The 15,288-nt window shown below is 38.7% G+C and overlaps 4 protein-coding genes across 7 annotated transcripts; 2 read left to right on the top strand and 2 right to left on the bottom strand.

Annotated features, from left to right (window-relative positions):
* Positions 1 to 50: 50 nt before the first annotated feature.
* Mettl14 (methyltransferase like 14) lies at positions 51 to 1,837 on the bottom strand. Of its 4 annotated transcripts, none has more exons than XM_017625077.1 (6): positions 1,781 to 1,837; positions 1,640 to 1,725; positions 1,385 to 1,585; positions 984 to 1,326; positions 255 to 926; positions 51 to 195 (listed from the first exon to the last, which is right to left on the bottom strand). In XM_017625077.1, exons 2-5 carry the CDS (start codon positions 1,703 to 1,705, stop codon positions 316 to 318), a joined length of 1,221 nt encoding a protein of 406 aa, XP_017480566.1. In that variant the 5' UTR covers positions 1,706 to 1,725; positions 1,781 to 1,837; the 3' UTR covers positions 51 to 195; positions 255 to 315. The 4 variants fall into 4 exon arrangements, with proteins under 4 accessions (XP_017480566.1, XP_017480569.1, XP_017480567.1 ...); XM_017625080.1 differs by having other exon boundaries at positions 1,640 to 1,718; positions 1,796 to 1,832; XM_017625078.1 differs by having other exon boundaries at positions 1,796 to 1,826.
* Positions 1,838 to 2,768: 931 nt separating this feature from the next.
* On the top strand, positions 2,769 to 4,300 carry Ostgamma (oligosaccharide transferase gamma subunit). The gene is made up of 4 exons (XM_017625072.1): positions 2,769 to 3,018; positions 3,135 to 3,861; positions 3,924 to 4,086; positions 4,148 to 4,300. The coding sequence occupies exons 1-4, from the start codon at positions 2,932 to 2,934 to the stop codon at positions 4,161 to 4,163; spliced, it is 993 nt and encodes a 330-aa protein (XP_017480561.1). The 5' UTR covers positions 2,769 to 2,931; the 3' UTR covers positions 4,164 to 4,300.
* On the bottom strand, positions 4,271 to 5,693 carry LOC108369872 (polyprenol reductase). Its single transcript, XM_017625073.1, has 3 exons — positions 4,987 to 5,693; positions 4,619 to 4,920; positions 4,271 to 4,561 (listed from the first exon to the last, which is right to left on the bottom strand). Exons 1-3 carry the CDS (start codon positions 5,561 to 5,563, stop codon positions 4,469 to 4,471), a joined length of 972 nt encoding a protein of 323 aa, XP_017480562.1. The 5' UTR covers positions 5,564 to 5,693; the 3' UTR covers positions 4,271 to 4,468.
* Positions 5,694 to 7,378: 1,685 nt separating this feature from the next.
* LOC108369870 (multidrug resistance-associated protein 7) lies at positions 7,379 to 14,922 on the top strand. The gene is made up of 15 exons (XM_017625071.1): positions 7,379 to 8,550; positions 8,849 to 9,256; positions 9,313 to 9,545; positions 9,627 to 10,074; positions 10,291 to 10,502; positions 10,569 to 11,075; positions 11,167 to 11,370; positions 11,442 to 11,559; positions 11,617 to 11,856; positions 11,976 to 12,118; positions 12,187 to 12,369; positions 12,432 to 12,827; positions 13,038 to 13,170; positions 13,238 to 14,074; positions 14,154 to 14,922. Exons 2-15 carry the CDS (start codon positions 8,902 to 8,904, stop codon positions 14,627 to 14,629), a joined length of 4,485 nt encoding a protein of 1,494 aa, XP_017480560.1. The 5' UTR covers positions 7,379 to 8,550; positions 8,849 to 8,901; the 3' UTR covers positions 14,630 to 14,922.
* The last annotated feature ends 366 nt before the right edge of the window (positions 14,923 to 15,288 follow it).

Below are 15,288 nucleotides of genomic sequence, written 5' to 3'. Positions count from 1 at the left end.
CTAATTATTCAGACTTGTAAATGCAACCGTCAATAATAATCTTCAATAAATTAACATAAACCACACTGTACAACATACAGTTGTTGATCACTATAAATCGTTTATTTTAGTTAAATAACACACTGTACGCTTATTCGATCATGTCCAAAAGACTAACACGTTCAAAATTTCGCAAGTTTAGTAATTAAAAAAAAAAAANTTAGTTAAATAACACACTGTACGCTTATTCGATCATGTCCAAAAGACTAAAAAAGGGTCTCGCTAATAGGGAGTAGCTAGCTACTCATATGCGAAAGGAATATGATCATTCCGCATTTATCGTGGTCGACCACGACCGCGCGGAAAACCTCGTCCACGGCCACGTAATGCTTTACTATTAGCAGGTGGACTTTTCGGGCGCAACGATTCAATGCGACTGGTACAACCTGTTGCGGGTGCTTCCGCAAAATAAGTTTGATACAATTCAGAATTGAAATTAGAGTTAGTCAACTCCGGTCCAACTGTTAACCAGCCTGGTCGTATGCTGGAATCACGTCCAAATAGATGCATGCGTCTGCGTCCCAAGCAAAAATGTTCAATTATGTGAAATATTTCAATCGGTTTCTCAAAACTGCCAAATTCATCCTCCTCCGAGATAATTAGATCGATATCAACATTGGCGTGTATAAAGTCACCGTCAGTCGAACGACGCACGGTTCCCTTAATGCCCATTAAGCAATGCTCTTTCGTGCGTTGAAACACTGCTTTCGGCTCGAGTTGCTTTGAGTGGCCAGGTTTATTGATATTTGTGCGTATCCAGCAAATATCTTCACAGCGACGGAAGCCCCATTTCTTTAAGCAATTGCGGCCCATATCCAAACCTTCGGAGGAACCACACCAAAGAAAAACAAATGAGCGATGCGCGGCCACTTCCCCTACATCTAAATCTATGGAATTAAATAGTTTAATTACCTACTGAATTATGAAAATAGTTCAAAAGTTACTTAATATTTCTTCCCAGTTCCAAAATACGCGAGGTGCCCCACCTACAGTCGCAACCGATGGCGCTGCTCTAGCATATTCTTCCAAAGGTGGCTCAATTAATATAACATCAAACTTAGTGCCTAAGGTTTTCAAATCCAGTGTTTTGAGGTCGGCTTTCAAGTACATTGGCGCCGATGCGGTATCCTGTATTAATTTGTCCTTCAAGCGTATTAGTTCGCGTAGTTTCGGATACTCTTCAAAACGGTCAGCTAATCCCACGTCTCTTATAAAATTTTGTGGTCGTTGTCCAGTATCGACAAAGTGTTGGCAATAATCATTATGCGGATTTGAAGATTGTGTACCCTGCAATATAAGTTCGCAATTAAGCCGTACAAGAATGTCTTACATGGACCTCTATCACCTTTAGAAAAGTGGAGGAGTCCCGATAGATAATTTCACCGGTCGTCTTTTTACCACCACTGCCTCCTTCATCGTCTCTATTATTTACGCCAACAATGCTTCGCTGGCCGCCAAAACCGGAATAACTACCTCCAACACTATTACTCAACTCGTCAGCTGTGCCAAGCACAATTTTCAGCTCATCCACGCTAGAGAGTCCAAGCTAGAAACAAAAAAGTTTATTATGCCCAAACGCGAAAGCTTATAAAGTGCATACTGTTTGAGCCAACAATTGCTTCCGTTTACGCGAACGCTCTTGTGAAATTTTTAATATATCACTCATAATCAGGCAGTTTCTGCAAACTTAGATAATAAATATTTTAATTAAATTGTAAAAATTATGATTTAAACAAAATACAATCAGATTATGCACCGGCTACACAACTCTCCCTTGAAACGGTTTCATTCACAATTGATGACATTATAAAATGTGACTATCTACAATAGCTTTGACTTGTAAAGCCCCCATTACTAAATTTTTGCACAAATCGCAAAACCAAACTAAACCAGTTGTTAAGGAAACAGGAAAATTAAATTTTTTTTTTTTTTTAACCGAAAACACAGAAATTGGTGCCCGGCGTATGAAAGAACATAAACAGCAGACAAAAGTACCGGAAAACCCGACAACCCTAACGGCTTTGTCCCTGTGGACCGACCCTGTAGAGGCTGCACGCTTCCTAGGGCTGCCGTTAGTGGAACTTGACGACAACGACTGAGATATCAACCGATCTGGGCGGAGTTGTTGTAGCCGCTACAACAACAACAACAACTACGGGTTATATAGACCCCCTCCCAGCTGACGCCCCTGTCCTTATGGACAGACCCTGTTGAAGTAGCACACTTCCTGAGTCCTATGGTCTGATTAGGGCATCTTAACATAACTAAAAGGCTCTCACTTAAACATTCTTAAATGGATGTTGCTTATAATTGAACAGCCGAAACTTAACGTAACTTAATGCCACGTCGAATCTGTTCCATTTTGATTTTCTAAGTTCTACGTTCCGTTAAGTTAAGTTAAGTTGCCATTATCAGGCTAAAACGTACGACAACGGATCAACTGACCCGAGCGGGGCTTAGTAGCCGCTACAACAACAACAACAACTGGTNCAGTTGTCAAAATTCCTTGGACACACACACGAAATAGCGGCAATTTTTTCTTGACCGTTTTCTTGAGAGCTGCATACCAACCTTTTACAGAAAAAATGCTGTTTTTGTTCCCGTACTTTTTGTTATTACTCACTTTTTACTCTCACTTCAGAGAGTAATTTTGCTGTTTGACATTTTAACAGGATTTTACATGAAAAGTATTGGATCAGAGCTTTTATAAACTTTTTTTTTTACTTGTTCACAATAGTTCTACCAATGACATTTGACTAGTTTTGGCACGTTTTTGACGTCTATTAATTCATTTTTGTGTTATCTTCCGTTTGGGTGTAATTTAACAAATATTCTAAAATTATTAAATATTCTGTGATTAATTAATAAATTCAAACCTATTAGGCATTTAAAATGAATGTACTGGTAAGAACGGTGTTGCTGGCGCTGCTGGTGCTAGCAGGATTTCTGGTGTTCACCGCTGCACAGAGTAAACAAAAGGTAACCGATATACAGGGTGATTACCCTGAGCGCTATGGCCACGTCATGGACCGCAAGCAGGTTGATCGACACAAATCTTAATCATTTATATGTTTCTTTTACTATATCTTACCTAGACGGGTCTCTCATTATCAGAGAAGGTGCGCAACCTGCAAGATATGAATATGAAGAAAGCGCTGCTGCGTTTCAATGGACAGAAATTTCGTGAATATGTGAAGAATACGCCTCGAAACTACTCTGTTGTGGTCATGTTGACAGCGTTAGCTCCTTCGAGGCAATGCCAAATATGCCGTCATGCCCATGATGAATTTACAATTGTAGCCAATTCTTATCGCTACTCACCGACTTACTCAAATAAATTATTCTTTGCGATGGTTGACTTTGATGAGGGCTCCGATGTATTCCAAACGCTGCGTATTAATACAGCGCCTGTTTTTATGCATTTCCCTGCCAAGGGTAAACCCAAAGGTCCTGATACCATGGATATCCATCGTGTAGGATTTGCCGCTGAAGTGATTTCGAAATTTGTTCATGAACGCACCGATATACAAATACGTATTTTCCGACCACCGAACTACTCTGGTACCGTAGCAATGATAACGTTAGCTGCTCTAGTCGGCGGCTTCCTCTACATACGTCGCAACAACTTAGAGTTCCTATATAACAAACAAATTTGGGGCGCTTTGGCGTTATTCTTTTGTTTCGCCATGATTTCAGGGCAAATGTGGAATCACATACGTGGTCCACCATTGGTTCATAAAAGCAAAAATGGGGGTGTTGCATATATACACGGGTCATCTCAAGGACAACTAGTGGTGGAAACTTACATCATTATGTTCTTAAGTAAGAAATTGCACTGATTTTAGTTATGTTTTGATAATCTCAAAAGCTACATTATATTACAGATGCTATGATTGTCCTGGGAATGGTTCTGCTTATAGAATCTGGTTCACAAAACGATAATAAAAGAGCGCGCATAATGGCCATAGCTGGTCTATTGCTGGTTGTTGTGTTCTTTTCCTTCCTGTTATCGGTGTTTCGATCAAAGGCACAAGGTTATCCTTACAGGTAAGAGTATGAATATAACTTAAAACTATTTAAAATACATATTTTTATGTTTTCATTTCAGTTTCCTTTTCAAATAAACGATTCGATGAGCTTCAGCCATTTTTTATCTTAAATCGTTGCATTCGAAATCATTCTTAGTCGATTTTTTCTGTGAACATTAAAAAAAATGCAGAAGGATTTTAGTAGAGTTTAAATAAAACTGTATCAAGACATATTCCTCAGCTTTTATTTTCTAGTTGGATAAGCGTTAATGGTTGTACATCACGACATGAACTCGTCTTTGAACCGACGACTATACCAAAGGAATGTAATATAACTATCTTTAAAAATTTTAATTAAAATATGTATGTAAGTATCAAAAATATTATAAGTTCAATAATGATTACAAAATGAAGGGTATAAGCGCCTTTCGTGTTTTCGGATAATTTTTAAAATTTTCCTTGTACCATTTGTGCGTGAGCAATGCATTCATCAACTGTAAAGTAAAAATACAAAATAATACAACTTGTTAGGAAAAATGTACGACGTTTACCTGATTGGAAAATACCCATATGAATATTAAGAGCCATGTAGTACTATTTAGCATCAATCCCAACACCGCCACATACATGACGATTTCAAAAAACATATGCGGCGAGGAGATCATATTGAAGAATCCACCTGTCGGAAGTAAATGCTGTTCAGTTTTTATTTCACCACTTTTAGCATCTTTACGCAAGTTAACAAGTATCATATTTGACTTGTACTGTTGTGTCCAACTAAAGTGAAAAATAAATATGCAAAGATATTGTACAAGTGAAATTTGCTTCAAAGAGAAAGGCGAGGGCTGAGTTCCTGTAAAAAAGTAATTATATAAATCAATAGTTATTTGGAGTAGTATGGAAATTCAAGCGCACCTACCTCTTACAAAGCCTTGCGTATTCGCTAATAACGCCAATATTGCACCAAAATAGTGTATGTATCCAACTAAATAATGACTCCAATTAATTCTACTATTTTTCGAGAATATTTGTACGAAATTTGTCTCATAAAATCGCCTTCCACATTGCATAGTCATGAGCACTGTAGCTACCAAAGCGCAAGTGGAATCAACTTGCACACTTCTATTCGCTTGGCCACCAGCCATAAAATCCAAAAATGTCAACACCATTTCTGGCGCTTCTGCTTTCGCAATGAATCCTTTCAGCACGAGAACAAGTGCCAACAGTGACCAGGAGAAAGCGAAAATGTAGAAATGTTTAAACCAACTCTTTGGTATTTCCGTAAGACTAATTAATGCATTTGTAGTGCCTTTATGGCAATGCTTGCCATACCGGAATGACTGCCGTAAGGAGTTGGGCAGCAAAGACTCTACAAGATTAACGAGGCTACCGAAGACTATTATCACTGCAGTAAAACCGATAAATATAAAGTTCAATAAATTGAAATTATATTCTTCTATAAACTGGTTTAAGCTATTATAAGCCAATGTTAACATTTTTTTATAATTATAATGGTGAACTTGTGTGAAGAACTTATTTCAGTTGTAGAAATAAATTGCCCTTTCACTTTTACTTTGCAGAGGAAAGAAATTGCTCAATGCACATCTCTTATCGCATTTCTTTCCGGTTGGCAGAGAACGTAAAGTATAAATTTACGTTCTCTGCGGTTGGCTTTTATATTCACAATAAAAGCTACACATATGACATTTGTTATATGCTCTACGGTGAATAGCCGCCATATTTGCAGAGAACGTAAATTTATCCGCTTGCCGGTGAGTTGATTATTTCCGAGCGCATATTAAATACCAAAAAACATACATTTTGGATATTCTCCATAGTGTATTGGTAAACAAATCACATTGAAAATGGACGAGGACCTGCTGTTGCTTTGCGTACTACTTTTGGCTAAACAAGTCAAAGATATTCGGAGGCGAAATACTGCGAGCAGCGATGATGATGGGAGCAGTGATGATGCGAGTAGCGAGGATATTGCTGCGAGCGCTGGAAATCGCGTACAGCAAACGTCTACTCCCAAAGGTAGTCGAGCAAATGCGGTTGCTAATATATCCACCAGAATTAAGGCGCCTATAGCTCGTACAACTGCTCGAGCTGCGATAAAACGGCGCAGTGCGACGACAATTGCTTCCAACATGGGGTCCCTTAAAAAAATAAAAACAACTACAATATCTTCTTCAGACAGTGACAATACATTTCTTAATGATGTGTCAGATAATGAAGTAACTGAACAAATACCTGAAAGCCATAGCACCGAGACTTGCAAAATTGCTATAGCACCTCAAAAATATCCCGAAGTGAAGTTCACTGACGAGGAGATAATGAAAATTAAAAAGAGTTTGTTGGCTGAAATAGATGAAACCGAAGATCTTCCTGCAGGCATTGGCTTTACATCCAGCGTATCGGAAGATGGATGGCTCTCGCTAACATGTCAAAATGTACAAACCAAGGATTGGCTGATGAGTGTCATATATACGCTTAATTCAACCTTAAATATGGATATTAAAGCATCCATTGGCGGTGCTCTTTCACATACTTTCATCTGCATTCTACATATTTTACCGGAGGACATAATGGCACCGGATGCTTTAAAAATTCGTTTAGCAAAGCAAAACCAGGGCCTATCAACTAATGATTGGCGTTTACTGAATGCAGTAAAAACTGAAAGTGGAGGCCAAACTGTTACTTACTGCATAGATGCTAAGTCCAAGAGCATTATAGAAACTCGAGGCAGTAAACTTTTTTTAAACTTCTCACAGACAACTGTGGAAGTGAAATGAATAATGAATATTTATCAACTATAGCCTCATAGGCTTATTAATACGGTCATCGTAGATTTTTTGAGTTTTATGTAATTAATTTACATTTAATTTAAATTTTTAATCATATTTGCGATTTTTTTCGTTTGAAACTTAAGAAACAAAAGCCTCATACATACATACATATAAGCGAGAGGCCCCAATGTATTGTTATGCTACGTATAAGATTATCTCGTAATTTTTTATAACTTTAAATCTATATACATATGTGAAGTTACGTTTTTTTTTTTTTTTTGTTTAAAAGTGAATCGAATAAAATTTCTTGAATCGTTATAGTTTTCGATTTTAAGAACTTGCATAAACATAAGGGGTGATCCATTTAGACCCTTGCTTTTTTAATTTTAAATAAAACAGAACTGGGATGCCTGAATCTTTATTATTACTCGAAATAACAATCTTTGACATTTAATTTTTAAATATAATTTCTTTGAAGGGATTGCGCCATCTCAGAAAGTAACGCCAACCTTGAACAAACACTCGACTGCAATATTGAAAACGCCATAAAGTTCATCAGCGAAACCTTAAAAAACACACGAAGTATAACTTTAAGAAGAGCACAACAACTCGGGAGCAACATGGCCTCGTAGCCAAGCCCCCGTGCATATATTTTATAAAAAGTTATTTATAAAATATAAAGATAAATAAATAAAGCTCTTTGAAGTGTTGGCCGCAGATAGAACGTAACCGTCAATGACGAGCTTTGCCGCACCCACTCAACTAACGCTCCTACCGTTGGGCCAACCTTATTGAGACAGCCCGTTTCCTGGGTCTACCGTTAGTTGAGTTTGGCGACAATGATTGAAGGATGAACTGAATTAGGCGGGGCTCAGTAGTGCCGCTACAAAAACAAAAACAGCGGTACCACACCATGATATTTTTGTTGCCTGAAATTGAAGCCCGTGATGCCAGCGACATTTGGTTTCAGCAAGTTATTGGGCCGTATGCATAAAAAGTAAGCAATTGCTTTTTCTTAAAAGTTAATACCTTTTACCTAAATTTATTTAAACAAATCGAGTAAAAGGTCTAAAATTTTAAGTAAAAGAATTTGCTAGGGTTTGATGCATTCGGCCCATTGTGTATTATCACACCTCTGGATTTTTTTCTTTGGGGTTATGTGAAGAAAAGTCTTCATCTAATCCAGATGTGATTTAAAACTTGGAAGCCAAATTACTAGCGTAATTCGCGCATTGCTGGAAAGAGCAATTGAAAATGGGATCTTCCGTATGGACCACCTACAGCGTAGTCGCGGCAACATTTAAATGAAATTAAAAAAAAAATAACTGCCAGAGACTGTTCTTTTGGGTATTAATAAAGACTCCGACATCCAGTTCTGTTTTATTTATAATTTAAAGAAAAGGTCTAGATGGATCACCCTACATGTATGATCGCTATTTGTTTTGTGGTGTATTCACAATAAATGTTTGTCAAATATACTTCATTTGTAAACAAACAAATTTAATTTAGTCGTTTTTACGGGGGTTTCTTCGATTCGTGGTTAAAAATTTTGCAGCCTTTGTATACTTTGGACAATTCCTTTATCTGACCAGGCATTAGTCATACCCTTTGTCAGTTCACACAACAAAAGTCAACCTGTTAAAATATCTAATAAGCGAGTCTGAAACGCAAAAATATATTGGCGATAATTGAAGGTATGTATGTACATATTTTTAGTATGAAGCCACGCAAGTGTTTAAAATATATAAAATAAAATAATTAACAATTTTCGTACCTTTGGAAGTTGCAAAATACATAAATGTTTATTGTATTGAATTTGATAAGAAATCAATACCTATCAAATTTAATTTTAATTAGCTAACGGCAGAGGGTTTATGGTAAAATGTTAATTACGAGCAAACAAACTGCGAATTTCAATATATTAACACATTGTTGCGAAATAAACTACTAAACATTTTGTTTTCTGGTTTGGTAAATAATTTTTTTTTTTAGAGTAAAATACATATATGGACGTGCGTCATGTCATGCAATATTATTAAGAAATAATGGATGACGAGGTTGTAATGTACTGGAATTGGACGGAATTTTGTTCCACTGGGGTACGGCCATTCGCCGGCGATTCCAATGATTTACTACCATGTTTTCAAGAGATTGTGTTGCAAATTCCAATTTATGCAATTTTTGCAACAATCTCGGCCTATAAGTTTGGATCATATACACGTAGTGTATTGCGAGATGTATTGCAATTGAGACTGCTTTATTTGCGTATTGGTGTAACAATTGTGCTGGCGCAGCTTCCTATCTGGAAAATATTCGTTTTTCATCATACAGGAGTAAAATTGTATCCGGTCGATGTATTGGTCGTAGCTGCAGAATGTTTGATGTGGGCCGTACATGTGGGTGAGTATGATTTACGACATAAAAAACATAAAATTCTTATATTCTATTGCATACAGGGTATCTTCTATCAAAACGACGCTTTGGCGGTCTAAGTCATCGCAGTTCACTGTGCATGAATGTTGCTTGGTTGGCAGTAGTTGTCTTGGATATGGTGTGGTTGCGCACTAGCATCAATTATGATTGGTGGCCGTGGAGCTTAGTAACTGTGATTTTTGATCTCATTTACGGGCTAACTTTAATTCCAACTGGAAATGCAGTATTGGCCACAACCCGTTATCCATCAGCCAGGGTAAATAGTTCAAATCAAATAATCCTTTGTGGTTTAGCTGCTCTACTTTGCCCGCAATTTTCTAATATAACCAAATTCCAGGAAGATGAGTCACTGCTCGCCAACCGCTACACTTACTTCCATTTCGATATGAATGAAACACATCTCGGTCATGCCCAAGACGAAGCCAGTTATCCCTCATGCTTCATTTTTAGCTGGGTAGATCCTTTAATAACGAAAGGTGTTGCAGGCGGTCTTAAAAAAATTGAAGACCTTTTTGATTTACCGGATGCGTTGAACATTACACAGCTAAGCGAACGCCTCCAAGTATGTATTTCACAAACGAAGACATTGTTTTGGGCGCTACACAAGGGATTTGGACGAGAGTTTTATTTAATAGGCATATTAAGATTTACAGCCGACATTGCTGGTTTTGCAGGACCATTGCTGCTAGGTGGCTTGCTGAAGCAGCAAAATGAAAATGATAACGGCGAGACGAGCTGGAGTCCATACCTCTATGCTTTGGGACTATGTGCGACGTCGTGGTTGTGTAAGCACTAAAAAAAGTATGTACATAATTAATATTTATATGCCTTTCCAGCTGCCATATGCAGCACACACTTCAGCTGGCGTATGTCCATGATTGGCATGAAAATGAGAATTGGACTTGTTTNCTTTGGGACTATGTGCGACGTCGTGGTTGTGTAAGCACTAAAAAAAGTATTCATTACGTATGTACATAATTAATATTTATATGCCTTTCCAGCTGCCATATGTAGCACACACTTCAGCTGGCGTATGTCCATGATTGGCATGAAAATGAGAATTGGACTTGTTAGTGCAATCTATCGCAAATCCTTGGAAGCACGTGGTCTAAAGAATTCAAAGCCAGAAATACTCAATCTGATGTCTACCGATACTGAACGAATTGTAAATTCATGCATAAGCTTCCACTCTTTTTGGAGTATACCATTTCAAGTAGGAAATCAGCTTAGATTTGGCGGTGTATGAAACCTAGATTAGAATTAACAATTTTACTTGTAGCTCTTCACTACCCTCTACTTACTCTACACACAATTGGGCGCTGCTTTTTTAGCTGGCCTTATATTTGGCATTGTGCTCATTCCAATAAATCGTTTGCTTGCTCAACGTATCGGCCAATATTCACGTGGTCTCATGTCGGCCAAAGATTTGCGTTTGGCTGCAACAAGTGAAACTATGTGTGGCGCAAAGCAAATCAAATTGCATGCTTGGGAAGATATATTCATAGAGAAAATTCGTGCCTACCGCAAAGAAGAGGTGAAATTCTTGAAAAAACGCAAATACTTGGATGCACTCTGCGTTTACTTTTGGGCTACGACACCGGTATTGATGTCCTTTTTAACGTTCGGAACGTCTGTGTTGATGGGTAATCCTTTGGTGGCGGCCTCCACGTATACAAGTGTAGCGCTTTTAAATATGTTAATTGGACCGTTAAATGCATTCCCTTGGGTACTAAATGGACTAATAGAGGCATGGGTATCTGTGAAACGCGTGCAGGAACTTATTGATGTAAGAGTTGGACAATTATATTAAATACAAAAATCTGTCTCATATCACAGCTTATTATTATTTATCAGTTGCTAATCTTTACTTCATTTAGCTACCTAATCTTGATTTCTCTTCATACTACAATCCGATCATAAAATCTACCGGGTGTGGTACCTCGACAAAATTGGATGAAAAACCAACTGTACTGGAGATGAAGTCGGCGACTTTTGAGCATGAAAACGGCGTGAAAAATGGCGCTGATGAACATCTGCAACGCATCTTTCGTTTGGAAAACGTTAATTTAACTGTGAAAAAGGTATGGAAATAGCACCTGCCGCACTAGAAACTGCTTTGGCTACATACTTTTTCAAATAAATTATTTCACAGGGTGATTTGATATGTTTAGAAGGTCCTGTCGGTGGCGGTAAAAGTGCATTTATAGATGCTATCGTGGCTAGCGTTAACTGCATATCCGGCAGTGTTTGTGTGCACGAGCTAACTTCAGGTATTATATAACATCGATCGAACTTTCGCAAAATTTATTTTCAATTTTGGTATACAGGTTTCGGTTATGTGCCGCAAACGCCTTGGCTGCAACGCGGCACTATACGCGATAACATTATTTGGGGTAATGTATTCGATGAGCAATGGTACAAAGCAGTTTTGTACGCCTGTGCGTTGAATGAAGACTTGGAATTATTGGGTGGTGATTTAATTGGCATAGGCGAAAACGGACGTACGCTATCTGGGGGACAAAGAGCGCGTGTCGCGCTGGCACGAGCGGTCTATCAGAATAAGAAAAGTGCGTATAATTACATATAGTTGAACTCACTTAATTTAAAGGGATCTTGAGCAAATATTTGATAACTTTTAATATGTATTAAAATTGAGTTCATATACTGTTGTTTGTGTTCCATGCAGTTTATTTGCTGGATGACATACTAGCTTCATTGGACGCACACGTAGCGCGTCACATTATCAAATACTGTATACTTGGTCTGTTGAAGGAGAAGACACGCTTTGTGGTGACACGCAGCGTATCATTATTCTATCACGCACATCAGGTGAAATTTTAATATGTTTTCCACAACGCATTGTATGAAATGTATACTGGAAATTTCCACAAATTTAGATACTCCATATCGAGGATGGCAAGGTGACACAAAGCCAATATATGTCCGAAAGTGTTGATATCCATTTGGATTTAGATGAAGAAACCATTGATGATATATACGATTACACTCGTAGATCTTCCATCGATTTGGATGAACAAAACTCACCTGATAAAAAGAGCGTTGACAGTATTATGCTGGAGGTAAAGTGTTGGTCTTCATACTTCACATACTTTATTAAAAAATATTGATCTACATACTACAGGAGTCACGGGAGTATGGAAAGATCTCATTGAATGTACTCTCCTGCTACTGGCGAGCCATTGGCACTCCCTTAGCTTGCACCACATTAACTTTTGTTGTACTTATGCAACTGACACGCAATTTATCTGATGCATGGCTGGCTCATTGGGTGACCGACACTACGCTGGATCCACAAAATAATGTAACAGGCTTGACGCATATCGTCAGTGTGCCACATCAGCAAGACGTTGGCAATCACACTGAACCAACACACAACACTAGCTATTATTTGGGCATTTTTGCATCGCTAGCGGCGCTTAATTCGATATCAACAATTGCACGTGCCTTCTTATTTGCTTCTGCCGGCATTAAAGCAGCCAAATACATACACGATCGTCTGCTGCGTAAGGTGTTATTCGTAAGTATACAATTCTGAAAAAGAGCGTTTTAGGAGGAAAGATAAAAAATGTTGGACATATTTTTTTTCTGATATTTCAACTGGGATATGTAGTCTAATGGTCTTCAAAACAAACTTAGATTTTAAAAATTAATTTGCGCATTTTTTTCTTAATTAGTAAATTAGAAATAAAGCCTTTACGTATAAAATTAACATTTAATTCCCTCTTAGGCAAAATTCAATTTCTTCGACATCACATCAGTTGGTCGCATAATAAATCGCTTCTCCTCGGACACATACACAGTAGACGATTCACTCCCCTTCATAATGAACATCCTCTTGGCTCAGTTATTAGGCTTAGCCGGTAAGTTTGCTACTTATCTTTTTTTTTCTATGATTTCAGTACCCTTAAACTTACTATTATATTTTAGGCGCCCTTTGCATAAGTTTATACGCCATGCCTTGGCTTGGTTTGATCATCATACCGATGGTACCCATATATCTCAACCTGCAATACCGATACCGTTACGCTTCGCGCGACATAAAGCGTCTTTCGAGCAATGCACTATCGCCACTGTACACTCATTTCACCGAAACTCTACAAGGACTGGTCACAATTCGCACAATGCGTGCTAGTGCGCGCTTCCAGCGTGACTTCCATGCCAAATTGGAGGAGAGCATAAAGGCGCAATTGACATCCACGGCAGCGCAGCAGTGGCTAAGTCTACGTCTTCAGCTGCTTGGGGTTTTTCTAGTAGCTGGCGCTGGTTTTCTTGCCGCCATCACCTCGGCGCACGTCACAAATCCCGGTCTAGTAGGTTTGGCTATTTCGTATGCGCTCTCCATAACCGGTCTATTGGGTGGATTACTAAATGCTGTTGCTGAAACGGAGCAAGAATTTGTTGCGATCGAACGTGTGAATGAGTATCTGCAGCTGGAGGGTGAAGAGAATGCTGAAGGCACATGTGATCCACCATTCGGTTGGCCTAGTCAGGGTGCGTTGAAATTCCAGAACGTAGAATTGCGCTATCGCGACAATTTGGCGCCCGCGTTGCACGACATCAATTTGCGTACGGAAGCATTTGAGCGTGTCGGCATTGTGGGTCGCACCGGCGCCGGTAAAACAACGCTGGTGGCGGCGTTGATGCGAGTGGCGCCATTGAGTCGTGGCGAGATCACCTTGGATTGTGTAAATTTGAAAACGCTGGCGTTGAAGGTTTTGCGCGAACGTTTGGGCATTATACCGCAAGAGCCATTCCTCTTCGAAGGTGAGTCGTGGACGCATTTTTGCACCATCCTTAAGTGGCACATTTGCCTATTACTATTTTGTTGTTTTCATTTTCCTAGGCACCGTACGTGAAAATCTCGATCCACGTTGCAGTCACTATGATTCCGAAATTTGGCATGCGCTTGCCAGCTGCCACGCAGCTACACAGCTAGTACAATCACTGGGCGGCTTGGACGGACGCATTGAGAAGGGCGGCATAAATCTTTCAGCTGGTCAGCGACAGCTGATGTGCCTGGCGCGTGGTCTACTTAAAAATGCCAAAGTTGTTTGCATCGATGAGGGTACATCCAATTTGGACGACGAATCGGCGATCGCTATGCAGCAAGCGCTGCGGAACTCGTTTAAGAGTTCGACTGTGCTGTTTATAGCGCACCGATTGCGCGGATTACAGCTTATGGACCGCATTATAGTAATAGAGCATGGTGAGATCAAGGAAGAGGGCACACCGCAGGATTTAGCGCAAAATACGCAATCACTTTTCCACGGTATGCTGCAAGCACAGCAAATAAATGTAGAGGAGTTTTGTGCGAATTAGTGCGCAGGAGTCGTTATTGATAGTGATACATGTGACAATTTTTAAACACAAAATGTTGTTGAATATTTAAAGAATTTATGCGGTACAACAATATTATTATATTTTTATTTTTATGTATGTTCCTGGATACCTCCGCCAGGGCAAGCATCTTGCCGTTGGTGCGGAGGCTTAGCTGAATCAACATCTGTTCTTCCCGAGACTGTGAAAATTATAGTTTTGGTTAAAAGAGAAATTTCGGATAAGCTTGAAATCACCACAGCTACCTAATAATGTATAAAATTCTATGATAAATAATAAAATAATAGCATAGATGAATAAGTATATATTATTTAAAAGAAACTAACTAAGCATTCACAAAATATTTTTAATATATCGGAACTATACTTAGTATTTATATCGATGTACTGAATTTCATTTATTCATTTCATTTGCGGAAAAAATATATGGGGCATTCCAGTCCAGTTCGGATACAATTTTGCTTTTTCTTCTGCGGTGGTTTGTATAATGTTTTATTAAACGCCAAAGGTCGTCAAATCAATTGCATTCATCAAAACGAACAAAAAATAAAGCGGTTTCGATTCGCCACTTCTCTGCTCGCTATATTTGAGTTCAGCCCATTTGACGAAAAATGCTGTATATGAATGGAACAACAAAATTAG

The sequence above is a fragment of the Rhagoletis zephyria genome, unplaced genomic scaffold, assembly GCF_001687245.7.
Source record: "Rhagoletis zephyria isolate East Lansing unplaced genomic scaffold, Rhagoletis_zephyria_1.1 Rzeph_scaffold_03883, whole genome shotgun sequence".
In the NCBI taxonomy this organism is placed as follows: domain Eukaryota; kingdom Metazoa; phylum Arthropoda; class Insecta; order Diptera; family Tephritidae; genus Rhagoletis; species Rhagoletis zephyria.
Note: the sequence above shows the minus strand (reverse complement) of the source record. Positions and strands in the feature narration are given on the sequence as shown.

What these genes read in the sequence shown, in the direction of transcription:
- Ostgamma (XM_017625072.1), top strand. Translation starts at nt 2,932, where the DNA reads ATGAATGTACTGGTAAGAACGGTGTTGCTGGCGCTGCTGGTGCTAGCA. An exon ending in CTGCACAGAGTAAACAAAAG is followed by an intron (nt 3,019 to 3,134) that starts GTAACCGATATA and finishes TATCTTACCTAG; the next exon opens with ACGGGTCTCTCATTATCAGA. An exon ending in TTACATCATTATGTTCTTAA is followed by an intron (nt 3,862 to 3,923) that starts GTAAGAAATTGC and finishes ATTATATTACAG; the next exon opens with ATGCTATGATTGTCCTGGGA.
- Mettl14 (XM_017625077.1), bottom strand. Translation starts at nt 1,705, where the DNA reads ATGAGTGATATATTAAAAATTTCACAAGAGCGTTCGCGTAAACGGAAG. An exon ending in ACTCCTCCACTTTTCTAAAG is followed by an intron (nt 1,327 to 1,384) that starts GTGATAGAGGTC and finishes CTTATATTGCAG; the next exon opens with GGTACACAATCTTCAAATCC. An exon ending in GAACTGGGAAGAAATATTAA is followed by an intron (nt 927 to 983) that starts GTAACTTTTGAA and finishes TTAATTCCATAG; the next exon opens with ATTTAGATGTAGGGGAAGTG.
- LOC108369870 (XM_017625071.1), top strand. Translation starts at nt 8,902, where the DNA reads ATGGATGACGAGGTTGTAATGTACTGGAATTGGACGGAATTTTGTTCC. An exon ending in GATGTGGGCCGTACATGTGG is followed by an intron (nt 9,257 to 9,312) that starts GTGAGTATGATT and finishes TATTGCATACAG; the next exon opens with GGTATCTTCTATCAAAACGA. An exon ending in TGTGCACGAGCTAACTTCAG is followed by an intron (nt 11,560 to 11,616) that starts GTATTATATAAC and finishes TTTGGTATACAG; the next exon opens with GTTTCGGTTATGTGCCGCAA.
- LOC108369872 (XM_017625073.1), bottom strand. Translation starts at nt 5,563, where the DNA reads ATGTTAACATTGGCTTATAATAGCTTAAACCAGTTTATAGAAGAATAT. An exon ending in TACGCAAGGCTTTGTAAGAG is followed by an intron (nt 4,921 to 4,986) that starts GTAGGTGCGCTT and finishes ACTTTTTTACAG; the next exon opens with GAACTCAGCCCTCGCCTTTC. An exon ending in TATGGGTATTTTCCAATCAG is followed by an intron (nt 4,562 to 4,618) that starts GTAAACGTCGTA and finishes TTTACTTTACAG; the next exon opens with TTGATGAATGCATTGCTCAC.